Raw genomic sequence first — 17,555 nt, forward strand, 5'->3', positions numbered from 1 at the left:
GGATCTGAAAATCTTCCTCCAGATCACTGTCCCTGCCCCTTTACTACAAAGGATCTCTTCGATCATAATTTCCTCCTGACAACTTCTCACCTCAGAAATTCCATCTCTTAATCTCTCGGTGTGTTTTCCAAATGACTCTCAAGTCCCTTCTTATATCTTTCTGTTGGACAACCAACGGCCTAGATTAACTCCTAATCAAAGGCTCAGATCATTTTGACTTTATCTCCGTTTTTATCTAGAAGATTCACCCATAATTAGATTAATACTCATTAATATTTTAATTTTCCTAAGTTTAGACTTATGAACCCCATTAAAAATATTAATTATTTTAATATAATCGTCTCCGTGTGGAATTTCCCAAAACGGTTTTTGGATTCTTTGGAATGCATGTGCCCAAACCTCCATGCAAAATTTGAGGCTTAGAGCACATCCGATGCTACGCCAAATCAACGGCCATCACCCTAGTTCCTACAAGTTCTATGAGCCTCCTTCATCATATAGGAACCCATGGTTGTCCCAACCCCTGGTGGGCAGTGAACCGCCCTACTTTAAAAGGGGGTATTCACTGCTATATCTTATACATCGTTCTCTTATCCCTTGAGCACCGAGCAATTAATCAAAGAAAAATCATTAAAAGGCAAAAGGCATATAAAGAAGGGTGGAATAATCAAGGCTGGGGCACCTCATGTACCACGATTACTCCCTCCTATACATTATAAACAAAAGCATGTGCTTCCCTTTTATTAGTTACACTTGCACCCCAGCATGTGGCCCAAGCCGGCCCCTTCTCATCCCCTACTTCATTCACCTCTCTATCACATGCCACCACCTTTTAAAGGATGTACTTTGAACATATTATCCCCTTTAAAAGTAGAAACCACCTAATAAGATACTTGGTTAACCCCATTTGAAGTTTAGGAGACATTGGCACATCCCGAAGCCCATTATGGAAGGGCAAGCCATTATGAATTCCCCACCTATAGTCCATGGTTGGTAAGCTCATTTACTCAATTTCTCTAATAACTTGTTGTACTGGAAGGCTAGGGAACGCATTGGATCTTATGCAGAATTGCAGATGGTCTCCATCTTGGGTTTGGTCTCCCTATACAGGGTCCTAACCCTCCAAAGGGCCACATTGGCACATTTAGGGTGTGTGTCGAGAGCCACAGGCCTCCACAATAGTAGACAGCACTCCATGGATCCCCAAGGATGTTTAGAGATTGATCAAGATTCACCTATTGGACGAGGAAGATACACCTAGTTCACCTTTGCCCAGTCGGCCCCACAGATGTACCATACACTTGACAGCTAACCCAGGACTTGTAGGATGATGTGCCATCACCTACACCATCGTCAAAGCCCTTACAGATAATCTACAAGTATCTTCGACTCATTTGGAGACCCATGAAGTTATTATTGTGCCCCTACACCCACTGGGAGCACCACAGGTTTATTGTTTGGAGAACAAGGGGTCAACCCTTTGTCCATCACTTTTGAGGGTCCTATTCTTCATTATGGCACCTGTGGACCTCATCAGGCCTCTTGGAGGGCCCTACGCCATGTATTATTTATCATCTAACCTCTTAAGAGGCTTATTATTTCATTTATGAGCTAGTTTGGTGGGCTTGTCACCAAAAGTTAATTATTTTGCATATTATTTTATTGTAGGGGCTAATGTAGGCCTAATTAGCTAAATCTAACTCATTAGAAGTGTATAAATACAAGTGATGTGAATTCATTTTAGCATCATCACTTGGTTTGGACTTGTATCTCTCTAGAGATTTTCGTTATTCCTTCTTGGTGGACGAATTTTTGGAGCATGGAATGAATTTTGATGTTTGAATAATTTTCATGTCTTGGAGCTTCTCGATGGCAAGTGTTTGGATGGTTGGATATATTCTTATACATGTAAGTACATTTTAATGCTGTTCTTTCTATCTTATTTTGTCACATATATTGTTGTTGGGATTTCGCTATACTAGGTCTTATTCGCTGCATCTTTTTATACCAAGTTGTGGAAATTTTGCATGTTGCTTATTTTCAAATCAGGTAAAAAACCCATTTTCTGAAGGCCCTAGCCCTTACCCAACCTAAAAGGGCTAGTGTTTGAAATCTATTTTGCAAGCATTAAGAAAGCCATATGCCCTACAAGGGCTAAATCTCATTGCAAACAGGTGTTTTTTTTCAAAGGATTGGCATTTTATCTCTAACAATTTGTTTTGCAACAATTTTAGCTCAAATCTTGTGTTTTCAGGTGCCAAGTACATTGGAGAAATTTTGAAAAATTTGGGAACGTAAGCATCAAGGTCTTGGGCCTAGGGTTTGACCTCTAAACCCTAATTTTATCTCTGATTTATTACAGCAGTCAAATCAATATAATTAAAGCCCTAAAATCACATGTTACATGGTCAAAATTGTTTCAAATTGCAAAATCTTCACTTTCATAAATTTTGGCCACTTGAGCATCCCGGATCTACCCTAGATCTAACTTTTATGCCTGCTGGAATTTACTGCATAACTCAAATTTTCAGATCTGAAATTTCTGAAACTTACACTTAATAAGGGGTTTAAAACCTGAAATTCTCAGTTTCGGGTAAATTTTTCTATTTCTAGGCAAATTTTGGCATTGATTGTAACTACATTAGCTTCTTGATCTGTCAATTATTCACTGTTGTAGTAAATAAATCAAATCTGAAAATTTCTAAATCATATTCTAAAAACCGTAAAAATTATTTTTTTTTCAAGTTGGGGGAATTTTACTATTTTGGGTATATTGGTCATTGTTTCTGACATCTCTAGCTCGCTGATTTGTGGGTCAATTTACTGTTGTAATAACTTATTACAGGTCTGAAATATTAATGAATGCATCTTCATAAAGTAAGCTAGACACATGAATTTACTTATATTGGTCATTGGAGAGTTTTGTACTCCATATGTTGGGCAAATTTTATAATTTACAATCATTTTTCTACTGCGGTCATAACGTTAAAAAGAGCTGAAATTTTTTGAAGTACCACTGTTGATTTAACTATTGAGATCTAACACTTGTGTGGTTTACTCTAAGTTTGTAAAATTTCCGGAATTTGGCACCTAAAGCACTCCTACATTTAAGCTCTAGATCTAATCTTGTGATAATTGGAATCTAATTGGCATCTTTGTCTTTGGTAATCACTCTAAATCTTGGCATCTAAGTTTTCATTTGGCTATCTTGAATGGTGATTAGTTTATCTTAAAGTGGTATCGAACATTGTTGAAAAATTGGCATTTTACATCTTGTGAGAATTTGTTGAAGTTTTGCATTGATGTCTCTAAAGCAATTTATCTTGTTCAAGATTGTCATCTCATCATTGTTAAGTACTCTCGTTATAAGCTAATTCACACTAAGTACTTAAGTAACATAAACAATCTTAATTCAAGATAATCTCACTCATAATCTCTTGCATAAGCATCCTAGATCTAGCTTGCATTAAAAATTACCTCCTAGCATAAGCTAGATTCATAGAAATTTAGGGCAACCCTTCTCACCTAACTTGAGGGGCTTCGTAACTCTTCAATGGTTAACACGGTGACCTTACAGTCGTTAGAGCCATAGTTTCTGCAACACTGGAGGCATCGGGTGATAAGAGCACAACAAAAGGTATCGTTAATTAGGCCCTAGCTTGCTTCCTGTTGGCCTCCTTCCCACAACCTACCTTGGAGCCCAGCTTCAAAATAGTTAAGGGAAGGCCATACTTAGACTAGGCATATAATTAAAATAAACCAAGATCACTGCATCTCACATAGATCCTAGGACTTGCACATCATATAGGATAGTTAATCATTCAAGCAACGGGTGTCCATCCAGTTGGTTTCAAATTACCATAAGCAAGAACTGTGACTCCATTAAGGCACTGGTCTCATACTTAAAATCTAATCTAATCATTAATCTTGCTAAATTTAACCAAGTAACTAGGCCACTCATTCGTATCTCCCAAACAAATGGTTTCCAACTTGTTTTCCTTCGCCTCATTCCATAGTGACTACCCCCCATAGCCTGTTGTTGGGAGACAGCTAGAACGAAGTGGGCGGGGATTAGAGTGTCAACCCCCACCCTAAGCGGTTGTCACGGTGCCTGTACAATCTGAGCAACAACAGGTTCGTTAGCTATATTTCATTATCAAGGTCAATTTCGCATAGTTCGTTCTTGGTTCTATTGTATTTCGACGATTCTCGTAAAATGGGGTTATTATCAAGCATATTTTAATTAAATATGCTAAAAGTGTTATTTGGAGCAGATTATTTGCAGAAACACCTTAGTGTAATAGCTCATTGGAACTAGAATGGAGATATACAAGATGGGATGATGACCAGTGACTTTCAGTGGTCGACGGAATCATAGATGCAGATTAATCCTTTTTCCAAGATTAAAAGTGACTTAATTAAAATGAAATAAAAAGAGTCACTTAAATAAAATAAAAGGGAGAAGCTTCTAGGATGAAAATAAAATAATTAAATAAAAGTGCTTCTAGAAGGTTGAAGAGAGATCCATCAAATCTTTAAAAGAGTGGAAAGCAAGCCATTTGGGATATCCTAGGTTTGGAATATTTTCTCTTGGAGAGTTTTTGTGAACATGGTTTTCAGGTTCAGAGAGCGCTAGGACAAAAGCTCTTGGGCTTCTTGGTGTGTTGGATGAAACCCCAACTCACTCTTGTGGAGATTTCATTCAGAAATCTCATAAAGCTTCATCGGCATTAGTTGGTGAACAGATCTGGAGCAGATATGTGGGTTGGAAGTGGGGATCACCCAAATCTCCAATTTGGGCTTTGTTTCCAGTGATGTAATGGAAGACCAGAAGCTTTTGTTAGCCATTTGTTGGTGTTTGTATCAGGTTCTCAGAACCCTATTTAATATAATATGGCTGAATTTTGCTGAGTTTGCTGCCATTTCTCATGTGTACTTTTGAGTTGCAGCATTTCATTTCATTTCATTTCTGGGTCTTTATTGCAAATTTAATTAATTTGCTGGCAATATCTATCATGTAAAATTCTGCACATTTTATGGTGTTTTTGGATGTAATTCATGGAATAATTTTGCCGAAGTAAAATCCCTAATATTTTAACGAAAATAATAAAAAGGGATAATACAGAATTTTCCAAAACTGTAGCCATTATTTTTGACAAACAAGGGAATTATGACATTTGGGAATGCTTGAAATCAAGGTAATCAGCTTAGAACGTAGCCCATTTGTCAAACTATAATCAAAATACTTTGGCCATTCCATCACCTATAAAACATTTTCAACTACTTGAGCTAGATACTGTCTTCTATTCATGTAGCTTTTCTCGCTTTGATCATCAAATTACAGGTTCCTTGAAATCAGTAAAAAGTATTTTCATTCTACTCAAAGGTGTTCGATCTCATTCCATTATGGAAAAGAGTAAAGATGAAAAGCTATTCAGTATAATCTTAACAGAAATGGAGAATGCCACAATTTCAACTGCAAAAAATATGAAATGTACATCTAGAAACTGGCAATTTCCATCTTCCCAGACAACAATAAAAGTTTTCTCCTATTGAAGCACATAAACCTACAACTGTTTGAATCTTTTAAAATGTAGAAACTTGCTTAAAAGGTTAACAAAAGTGTACGAGCCTGCTTTCAATCCCCCAAATAGCAACAAGAAGTGGAGCAGGAACTCCATATTTCAACGAAATCTCTTCTAGCAGTGCCTTATTTTCCCTAAAAGCCTTTACTCCTTTTGCCACCCTTTCATCAGTCACCATTCTGAGATGCTCACAAAAAGACAAGAAAACAATCAAGATTGGGAAATGCTGAAATAGACAATTAATGACACCAATAAAACTATAATATTTAATATTTCATGAAATTGGACAAAGATCAAATGTCCCATGCACCATTCATATCTATAATATCACTGGAGACCTGTCAAATTGATCGTTTGCACCTCTCATGTACACTCAAACTTGTGAGGTTGTCTGCCACAACAACATTTGAGTTCTACACAAAACTATCATCCTCATACTCAAGTTGTCAAGTTACAAGTGCAAATTTATGTATCAAGTACGTATGAATGTAGATATACTCAGGAAGGTCATTAATGGCATCACAGATGTTAAAACAGTATAGAGAATACACAAAACCACACCCCAATGATAATTTAATTGTCAGAGATAGATGAAATTACTGGGGTTAATAAATACACAAATTTTACATAGAATGACATGTTGATCAATGATTTCTACTAGAGATGCCTATTTGCAAGGGGACACATATTAATTTCTCCAAAATTAAGTCATTACAAGAGATGTTAAGTGGTCATAGTAATGTGCTGATTTAGGACTGTGTAAAGTGCAGTCCTACAATAAGAAATGTCCCTTAAATTTTATATTAGTAAAGCATCGTATTATCATAATATATGATAGTTTAAACAAAGTCCCGTCATTTCCCAAGTAAAAGTGCACCAGAGAAGAAGCAAGTTCCAAGCAACATATTTAAAAAAAAAATCATTTGAAGAGAAATATGGTACCAAATGCAAAAGCTAGCTACTATGCGATATATCATAGAATATGTTAAATAATGCCCAACACTAAATACATGGTCATGACATTGCAAAAATCACAAATGTACTGAAAGCCCAAAAAGAAATAATTGCGTTATGAACTAACACTTCTTCCAAAAAAGAAAGTATGCTCAAATTTGTAGGAGTGAGTTGTTTCTGCACAAAGAAGAATTTAAAATAAAATACCTGTTCAGATATTCCTCTACTGTAAGCTTCACCTCTGGCCGGTTCTGATCTATCTCCAAAATTTTCTCTGAGATTTTTATACCGTCAAATGCTCTTTCAATCACTTCACTTTTTACACCCCTTCGAAGGGCCTCCTCTTTCAACTCATACAACCAACTCTCAGTGCTATCCACATTTGCTCCATCCATTCCGCCTTGTCCCTGAAGCAAAGAAATTAATAGAGGATAGAATCAGGGATTTAAGAACATTAGAAAACAGAATTAATTAGTGTTCTAACACAACCAGCTCAAATGCCACAACAAGACTACTTTGCACAGTGGAATAAACACAACAGTAAATCAACTAGTGCACAATAGACAACTTTTTACTTTTTCGACCCAACTTCATTATATTAACAAACTTTAATACAACTGTCTAGGGCTCCTGTACCAGGGATCATGGACCTCATAAAATCACTGATACAAGAAATACAACCAGGGCTTGGTGTCAATCCTTTGACAACCAATCAACCCTGAACAAGATATAACTGACCCTACTTGCTGAGGTAGCCGACTCCTCAGCTACTCCGTCCACGTACCCTGAACACATTTGTTGATCTTTTTGCTTCCAATCTGCAACTCTTCCAATTTGCCTCTATCAATGATCACAAGTCCTTCAGGTCACTGAACACAGCTCCAAATGCTTACCTCTAGCTTCTCCTTAGTCCATCAAGTCATCAGCACATAGGGTCTTCTTGTAGTTGTTCACAACTCCGTTTGTGAACAGCTCCTTGGTTGCCCACTTCTGCCTTCCTCTGTTGCTATATGAAGACAAGTCTATGGCATGAAGGCTGCCCACTTTCACTATAGAATGTCCTTCAACAATAGACTAGTGCTTGTTCACTAGCCTTTCTGGTTGCCCTTCTTCCATTCAAGGATCAGCTCCTTTGGCTCAACACAACTGCCCTTCTAGTAGCCTTTTTAGTCCTTCACAAGATGCTTCACTTAGGGCCTCTAATTCTGCCTCTCCTACCAAATTTGAAGTCCTTCGCAAATCTGATCTTAGGGCTGCTTTTGACACCTACTAGCAGCCCTCCTTACTGCACTTAAGATGCCAGACAAACAGTGTCCAACCTGGACTCCAATCTTGCACCCTTCCTCCTTGAAGACGTCTTCTTTTAGCCCTCAAAACACTTCAGATCTGGGCCTGTCCTCTCTAAAGTATCGGCCTTGTCTAGGGCATCATGTACCTGCAATACACCACAGAAAACCCTCACCAACAGACCCTACTCCTGCGTTGTTGCCTTAAAGAGATGCAGCCTTGTTTTGGAAGGCCTACTAGGCTACTCAGCCTTCAAAACAGACCTTTCCTTCAACCTGCAATCACACAGAAAGTCTCAGCCTTCTTGACAGAGAGAATTCTCCTTTTTATGCTCAGATCAGCGCTCTAGACCTCGGCCTATTGTTGATTTGGGGCAGCATCAGATGTGCTCTAGCCATGAAAATTGGTGGAGAGGCTAAAGCGCATGAGATCTCCAAGACCCAGAAATGGTTTGGGCAGATTCTAACCGGTTTGGGAGATATTAAAATAATTAATATTGTTAATGGAGTTCCTAAGTCTAAACTTAGGAAAAATAAAATATTAATGGGTATTAATATAAAATTGGGTTAGAAGGTTCCAAAAGTCATGGATCAAGCCAAATCTAATCTTAGCCGTTGATTAGAGATTTAATCTCGACTGTTAAAGGACCAACGAGAAAAGTATAAGAGGCTTGAGGGTCAGTTGGAAGACACACCAGAGTGATCAGTCATTCATTTTGCTAGAGCAGGGTTGCTAAGCAAAAGTGAATCAGTGATCAGCAGCGAGAAGCAGTGAGTACTGGGTTGGGTAGAGAGGCAGAGACAGTGCCAAGAGACCAACGCAGAAGCAGAGAGAGAGAGCAGCAACCAGAGCAGGCCAACAGAGCCTAGCAGAGACAGCACAGAGCCCAGAGGGACTGCATCATCCACGCAGAGGGCAGAGGGAGTGACGCGGAGTGTCCCAGAGGCTGCGCAGTGCCTCAAAGGGCTGACGCAGAGGGTCCTGGGGCTAACGCAGTGCAGCAGGAGGCTGCTAATTATAGGTATGTTCTATGCTTAGATCAATTTATTTCAATTTTCACAGTTAGCTCAATCTTTTCCAAATTAGCAATCACATCAGCATTAAAGTAAACAGCAGATAGAACATAAACATAAATCGCAAAATACATGCCAAGACACGAGGACACAAGATGTGGCGCTAGCTAGGGACAAACCCCAATGTGAGGAAACCCTTGATCAATTCTTCTTATATGTTCTTCAATAGTTTAGCAAAGAGAGAGAGAGAAATAGTATGTTTACAACAGAATTCAACACTTTGACTTATCTAGATAAGAGCATAGATCATCTCTAAGAAGATGATACATAAGATCAGTTGAAGACATGCTGCTTCAACTGATTCTCCAAGGTGACTCCTTCACCTATCGTTGTGCTGCATTTCGTCATCATGTTGCACCTCACCGCACTGCACCATGCTGCACCCATCATCACTATGCTGCATCTCATCACGCTTCATTAATCATGATTGTACCCATCATTGTATTGCATTATGTGCCATTGCTGCCCATGTTGCCATACTGACCTATGTGTTGGCTGCATCTTGCTTGCTTGTTGTCCCTAACATTCTTGTTGTCCTTAGCATGCTTGTTTTTGCATGCTAGTTGTCCCTTACATGTTAGCTGTAACATTGCATGCTTGGTGTATTTGTTGTTAAGTACCATACAACTGTCCCAATGTTAGTTAGTTTTCCCTTGCATGCTGATCTCCTTTGGAGACAGATGCTCTGGCTGTTCCGGCAGTTCCGACAATTCCGGTTGTTCCCGGCAGTTCCGACAATTCTGGCTGTTCCCGGCAGTTCCGGCTTTTCCCAGAAGTTTCGGCTATTCCCAGCAGTTCCAGCAGTGCCAGTAATTCCGGCTATTCCTGACAGTTCCGGCAATTCCGGCTATTCCCGGCAGTTTTGGCAGTTCCCGACAGTTCCGGCTTCTGCCCTCTGCGTCAGCGTTCCCAGTTGTTCCGACAGTTCTCGTAGTTTCGGCTTTTCCCGGCAGTTCCGGCAATCCCAGCTATTCCGGCTATTCTGGCAATCCCGGCTATTCTGACTATTCCCGGTAGTTCCGGCAGTTTCAACTTTTCCCAGCAGTTCTAGCAATTCTGGCTATTCCCAGCAGTTCTGGTAGTTCCGGCTTTTCCTGGCAGTTCTGACAATCCTGGCTTTTCCAGCTATTCCGCCAATCCCGGCAGTTTCCGATAGTTCTGGCTTCTGCCCTCTGGATTAGGGCAGCGTTATCCCTTAAGATCTCTCCTCCTACTAAAACCCAACGACAAGTAGAGAGGAAGAGATCCCAAGTGTGTTGAAATGACTTGAAGGCCACCTCTATTTATACTAAAACATTGAGCACAAGTGGGGTTTATTTGGTTGTTGGCCGACCTTGACGAATTATCCCATAACACAAATAAATTCATATCTCCATGAATACTTATTGGAATCAGATGATCTTTAGATCAATCCTACACCTCTTGATGAGAGGGATCCAAGAAAAATATCAGCTTCCATTAATAAGATGACCCACATGGAGTTTGGCCCTAGTTGCCAATTTTAACAGAGGCTGATGCAGAGGCCAGAAGGGCTAGCGCTGAGCTTCAAAGTTGCCGGAGAGGGTTTCGTGGGACAGGTTTTCTGAATACATGTTTCCGAATAGACAAGTATTTTTGTTGTGTATTTTTCTCTGTCGAGTGAGTCGGTTAGGCACCTAGTTGTACTCAAGGAAATACTGCATAATAATATACCCTCATAATAGTTGCATCGGTTTTTCCGCATTGGGTTTTTCCGAGGACATTTGTCCAAAAATAACGGTGTCACTTGTGTGTTTGTTTTCTTTCAACTAATGATCTGTAGATGTTGTGACTATATTGTGTTTATTTCGGTAATTAAATATTTTAAATAACTTGTTCAGAATTTACAAGTAGAAGAAATAAACCAGCAGAATACAGATTAAATTTCTAACGATTAGACTTAGAAATTTCAACACCAATTCTCCTTCTACTTATGCCCATTCTTAATTGCCTTGTACCTGCCCAACATAACCCAAAACAATCACATGAACGAAACCCAAAACCAGTCCTTATCCTCTCCTTTGCTTGGCTTAAAGGGTTGTGGCTATTTCCGAAGTACCCAGCCTCTCTGCTCAGTATATCACATGAGAAAGGAGTGGGATGATGGATGCCAAATGAGGATGCTCCTCTCCCTTATTTATATGCTTTTCTTGGCTAACGTCTAGCCCTTCCAAGGGGGTTTCTTCAAGTCAAGGCCGACTTGATCCTCTAACCATTTAGCCCACACAAAACATATAAAAATTATTTTCTTGCAATCTACAAGGCCTCTCTTGGTGTTCTTGGCAGCCCCTTGCTCCATTAAGGGTGCCCCATATTCTCCAAGTGCCAAGTCATCAAAACCATGCATGGTTTCACACCCACAAGCTTGGGTGCAAAACCCACCTCTTGGGTACTTAGCCCACAAATGACTTTTGTGGTGCCAATTCCTCCACAACCTTGTACCCTAGGGTTTGGAGTACCTCCCAAGCTACCAATCTCAATAGATCAAATGATCTAGGAGGCACCAGAGCAAGTTGATGCTCCTAGTACATCAATTCAACAGAGCAGACAGCCACACAGGTACACAAGATATATGGCACTTATGGCAGAGTTATTGGATGTCAAGCCTTCCAATTATCAAGAGGTAGCCACTCAGCAAGTGTGGAGAGATGACATGGTGGAGGAGTATGCCTCCATCATGAAGAATTATGTCTAGGAAGTGGTGTTGAGGCCAAAGGGCAAATTTGTGGTGGGCTCTCACTAGGTCTACAAGATCAAGCATGGAGTTGATGGGAGCATTGAGAAGTATAAGGCAAGATTTGTGGCAAAGGAGTTCTCGCATGTAAAGGGGATTGATTATGATGAGACCTTTTCTCCAATTTCTAGATATTCCTCTGTTAGAGCAATTGGAAGATCCACCAGATGGATGTGAAGACAACGATCCTCAATGGAGTTGTTGACGAGGAGATTTACATTGAGCAACCAAGGGATTTGAGACATGCAACAGGGAGACACGTGTATGCAGACTCAAGAGAGACTTGTATGGGCTCAAGCAGGCTCCATAGGCATGTTATGCCCAGATAGACAATTATTTCCAAGGATTGGGCTTCACCAAGAGTGAAGCGAATTCCAACCTCTACTACAATGTTGTTGGAGGTGAGTCGCTTATTATGGTGCTATATGTGGACGATCTAATTTTAACAGGTGTAGACAAGCTCATCTAGGAGTGCAAGAGAGATCTTGCATGCGAGTTTGAAATGAAAGATATGGGGCTTGTTACCCACCCAAGGTGGGTGACCCCATAGAAGAAAATTTTATTTTATCATCTCTACTAGCCAACAACCCCTGAGAGCCACTAGTAGCATATGATGATGTGCCATTCATATCTCTGCCACCCGCATCAGTCATATGTGCCCCCGCCCATCTGACAAGAGCACATGTTGGAAGGTGAGCTTCTGATCAAAAGGTACTTTATTCAATTTGCAATCAGGTGCTTATGCTTGTTTGTATTTGGGCATTTGACATGGATTATGGGTTAACTTGGAAGAAAGAAGGGTTTTGGCCATGATCTTGTTCCCTCACCTTAAATGGGGGGTTAATTTTCAATCCTAGTCTAGTGGGACCTCCCCTAATGGTCAAATGGGTATAGGAGGGACACTACTTAGGAAGCCATGTTTGAGATAGTGTAGCCTTGTCTCTCTCTATTCCATACTTACTATTTTCCAATTGATCCAGGAGGCGTAGGAGCAAGTTGGTGCTCCTAGTACATCAATTCGACAAAGCAAACAGTCACAAAGGTACAAAGGATATAGGCACATATGACGGAGTTGTTGGATGCCAAGCCTTCCAGCTATTAGGAGGCAGCCACTCAGCAGGTATGGAGAGAAGCCATGGTGGAGTATGCCTCCATCACGAAAAATGATGTCTAGGAAGTAGTGTGGAGGCCAGAGGGAAAATCTGTGGTAGGCTCTCGCTAGGTCTACAAGATCAAACATGGCACTGATGGGAGCATTTAGGAGTATAAGGCAATATTTGTGGCAAAGGGGTTCTCGCAGGTAAAGGGGATCGATTATGACAAGACCTTTGCTCCAGTTTCCAAATATTCGTCTGTCAAAGCAATTGCAACTATAGTAGTGCAGATGGGGTGGAAGATCTACCAGATCGACCTGAAGACAGCCTTCCTCAATGGGGTTGTTGAGGAGGAGATTTACATTGAGTATCCATAGGGATTTGAGACATGTAGCAGGGAGACACATGTATGCAGACTCAAGAGAGCCTTATATGGGCTCAAGCAGGCTCCACGGGCATGGTATGCTAGAATAGACAGTTACTTTCAGGGATTGGGCATCACCCAGAGTGAAGCAAATTCCAACTTCTACTACAATGTTGTTGGAGGTGAGTCGCTTATTCTGGTGCTATAAGTGGACAATTTGATTTAAATAGGTGCAGACAAGCTCATCCAGGAGTGCAAGAGAGATCTTGCAGGCGAGTTTGAGATGAAGGACATGGGGCTTATGACCCACCCAAAGTGGGTGACCCCATAGGAGAAATTTTTCTTCTCTAATCTCTTCCAATCGGTAGTCAGCAACCCCTGATAGCCACTTGTAGCCTATGATGATGTATCATTCACATCTGAGCCACCTGCATTAGTCATATGTTCCTCGCCCATCTGGTAAGAGCACATGTTGGAAGGAGGGCTTCTAATCAAAAGGTACTCTATTCATTTTGCAATCGGGTGCTTATGCTTGTTTGTATTTGGGCGTTTGACAAGGATTATGCGATAACTTGGAAGAAAGAAGGGTTTTGGCCGTGATCTTGTTCCCTCACCTTAAATATGGGGTTAATTTTCAATCCTAGTCCAGTGGGACCTCCCCTAATGGTTAAACGAGTATAGGAGGGGCACTACTTGGGAAGCCATGATTGAGATAGCGTGGCCCCATCTCTCCTAATTCCATACTTACCACTTTCCATCTTACATTATAAGCCGTTATTCCACCTCCACTCTTCAAGTTCAACTAACCACTGGTTCATCAAGTTTTGGCACCCACACATCGTCATACCTAGGTAGGGTTTGGAAATGTACCCTGGGAGGTTGATGCAATGAAAAAAAATAGAAAGAGCATATAATGGTCACAAACAAAAGAAAAGAAAAGAATATTAAAATGCAAAAGATGGGCGGGACATAAAATTAACACGTGGGAAAATGCCAAGCGTGAGCTCTACCTCACTCATATGACCATCACCTCGTATCTGGGCCAATGTTGCCCTATCTCATAAAAGACAAGGAACCCTTGCATGTCCCAACCGCTGATGGGCAATGAGTTGCCCCATCCTTGAGGAGGAAATAACTACTATACATCATACAAAGCAATCTCTAACCCTTTGAACTATGAACAGTAATACAAAGAAAAATCAAGAAAAAATAAAAGGCCTAAGAAGGGTGGAAAAACAAAGGCCAAGTTGGTAACTCACACATCCACGATTGCTCCCTCCTCACATTTATACACCCAGTATGAGGATTCCTATTAGGTTGGTCCCTTTAACCATGGCACTTGGCCATGAAGTCTTCTCCCCTTTGTTCCATCATTATTCACATGGCACCTATCAACTGAAGGGTGGACCAAGGACATGTCACTTCTTAGGGGTTGAGAACACCTAGTAGGGTCATCTATAAATCACTCCTACCTAGGAAGGTAACACCATTACATGACCAAAGCCATAATTTTGGAAGGGAAACCTCGTAAGAAGTGTTAATTTGCCCATTACCTTCAAGCTTGGTTCGCATAGATGCAAAAATGATTAAATGTGCCTAATGGTGAACGTTGTGGCACTGGATATTGTGTGTAATTGACAGGTGGTTCCATCTATAGGTCTAGGCAACTTGATTGGGGTCCTTGTCCTCCAGAGGGACATATTGACACCCACAAGTGAAGTGTCGAGAGCCATGGGACTCCCAATAGTTGCAGAGCATCACTAGCATTGTTGACTTTTATGGGATGATGCACCTAGACCAGCATGCCCCCAATCGGCTTAGCATTGATCAGATGGATGGCAGCCAATCCAAGGCCCAGATGAGGATGGTCTCACACATTGAGCCATGGGAGAGCTAGCACCACCATGAGAGCCCTCAACCTTGGAGCAAAGGCAGGGATTGTGATCACTTGCAAACCCATGAGACCACTTTTGTGCCCCAAAGCCAAAATTGGGATCCAATGATGGATTATGTTAGAGATGTAAGGGCCAACCCCAAAAGGTTGATTTTAGAGGGATTCTACACACATGATGGCATCCATTACCCTCAACGTCAGCCCTAGAAGGGCTTACGCTTGCATGATGTCAGCACTCTTGCTTATTTCGGCTCACACGTGGAGAATCAATTCGTTTTTCAAAGGCTACTAGGTCAGATTGTGACCTAGCCAATTTATTTTATTGTTTAGAGGGGTTTCTAGGCTAAATAGGAACTTGGCCTTCTCATATAAATAGAGGAGGCCTTCATTCTTGTTTCTCATCATGTGACTCTTGGATTATTTCAGCCTACTTGTGCCCCTTGAACTTGTGGAGGTATTTGGATCTTTGATGCATTTTGATATTTGGAGCTAAATCGATGAATCTTGGAGTTATTCTTTGGATGAGTGGAATGGATTCTTTACATGTTATTTTGTAAGTGAACTTAAATTTTGAATATCTATCTCTTGCATGTCTAATGTATGGAATTTTGTTGATTCTAGTGTTTGCAACTGTGCCCTAATTTGTTGAATATCTATTGAATGTTAAATCTAGATGATTTGTTGCATGCATTACTCATACATTTTTTCACAGAGAAAAAAACAACAATCTTTGCATTAAGAAAAAAGAAACTACTACATTCATCTAAGGTACAAACCCTGCAAAACCTGCAATAGCATCCAAACAGACCAACTAGTTCAGAAAGCATGTACATCAGATAGAATTGGAAAAACGACCCCACCTAGCAGATAAGAGCCACATTGATACAGAAAATCACTATATATGACAGCAAAGAAAACTGGAAGAGAATGTTCTTAGTAGTGAACTCTTGGTAGCTCTCCCATGAAAAATCCTCCTTCCATTGACTAGGTTATTGTTGGAATTTTGGTAGTTAGGACATGAAAATTTTGGCCTCCTTAGAAACTATTTGGCTGATTTAAAACATCATTAACTCCATGCTATTAACTCCCAAGAGATAAGGGTCTAGCCCAATTGGTTGGTGATCATTTACCTTTCTCGTCCATTTTCTCTCTCCTTTAAATTTCAGCCCCTTTAAGGCTAAGGTTGTAAACTAGGGCTTGGTGTGAATCCCTAGGCAAGTAGAATTCTTGGAGTTGAAGAGCCTAAACATCAAGAGGATATCATTTGCCACAAAATCTATCCTTTTGGTGGGCATCCACTTCAATTTCATCCATAAATTTTCTTTCCCTAGTTGTTTGCCCTAAGAGGGAAACCCTAGTTTTATCTTCCTTCAACTTGGGGGCTTCTTGAAGGTTTCATGAGCCTTGACCTTGCTAATACACATTGTTGGAAACCTTTTCTCTTAGCCTTGACCTTTGGATACTCCAACACTCAACAAATTACTCAAACCCTAGGTCTTGTGCTTGTAGCCCTAGGTCTCTACATAGAAGTGAATCACCTCCTATTAAAGCCTTGAGCTTTTGTTATGCCTTTCTTGTAGAAGATCTAGTCAAGTCACCAATGCTTTCTACCTAGAACATCATATATAGATGAACTTTATCACATACTAGGACTCCTCCCATCGGTGAAAATCTATAAAGAGCAAGGGGTTTTGGTTGTGGTAACAGTGGACCACTACCCCATTGTTGTCTCTTGGTCAAGTTTATGCCTTGTAGGGTTTCCCTCTCCAAAGCCTGCTAGATTTTGCGGCAATAGGGCTAATGCACTATTTCCTTGGGTTGGAATATGGCAGGGTGATGGGGAGATCTTCATGGGACAGTATAAGTATGCTCTGCAGATTCTGAGGAGATTTCATATGCAGGATTGCAGGCTCATGACCATGCCCCTAGTCACAAGCTGGAGGAAGGTGGATACATCCAGATTGGAGCAAGTAGATCCTACACTTTACCAGCAAATGATTGGGTTGATGATATATTTGGTGAACACACAACCAGGTATATGTTTTGCAATTAACTCTTTGAGCCAGTTTTTGGTCGAGCCTACCAGAGCACATTGGGTTGCTGCTAAGCACGTGTTGAGATATCTCAGGGGGATAGTAGAGCATGGATTGTGGTATAGACAGGTTGATGAGTTGAAGCTTGAGGGCTTCACTAATGCAGATTGGGCAGGGAGCTCCACAGACAAGAAGAGAACATCACGTTGCACATTCATTGTTGGATCAACAATTGTTTCTTGGTTGCTAGAAGCAGAGATCAGTGGCATTTAGCTCAGTCGAGGCTGAGTACATGGTTGCCAGTTTAGCAGGGTGTGAAGCTATTTGGTTGAGGAAGCTTCTCGTGGGTTTGTTCAGGACAAAGTTGGAGCCTACAGTGATACATTGTGACAATCAGAGTTGCATCAAGCTCTCTAAAAATCTAGTGTTTCATGATCGCTCTAAGCACATTGACATACATTATCACCACATCAGAGATATTGTTCAGAGAGGTATAGTTTCACTCCAGTGTGTACCAAC

General features: G+C 40.7%; 1 protein-coding gene across 4 annotated transcripts in view; it reads right to left on the minus strand.

Annotated features, from left to right (window-relative positions):
- Positions 1-17,555, minus strand: part of LOC149238266 (uncharacterized) — a 281,970-nt gene that overhangs the window by 210,515 nt on the left and 53,900 nt on the right. For all 4 annotated transcript variants that reach the window (XR_016246367.1, XM_089372971.1, XM_089372973.1 and 1 more), the window contains exons 2-3: positions 6,747-6,946; positions 5,633-5,764 (exon numbers count right to left, since the gene is read on the minus strand). Coding sequence is in view for 3 of the 4 variants with exons in the window: in XM_089372971.1 (XP_089229097.1) it covers positions 5,633-5,764; positions 6,747-6,946 (332 nt within the window). In the remaining variant the exon portion in view is untranslated. The remainder of the gene's footprint in view (positions 1-5,632; positions 5,765-6,746; positions 6,947-17,555) is intronic.

Source organism: Pinus tabuliformis, chromosome 8 (genome assembly GCF_031772625.1).
Source record: "Pinus tabuliformis cultivar Carrire ecotype Pingquan chromosome 8, CPIR1, whole genome shotgun sequence".
Lineage (NCBI taxonomy): Eukaryota > Viridiplantae > Streptophyta > Pinopsida > Pinales > Pinaceae > Pinus > Pinus tabuliformis.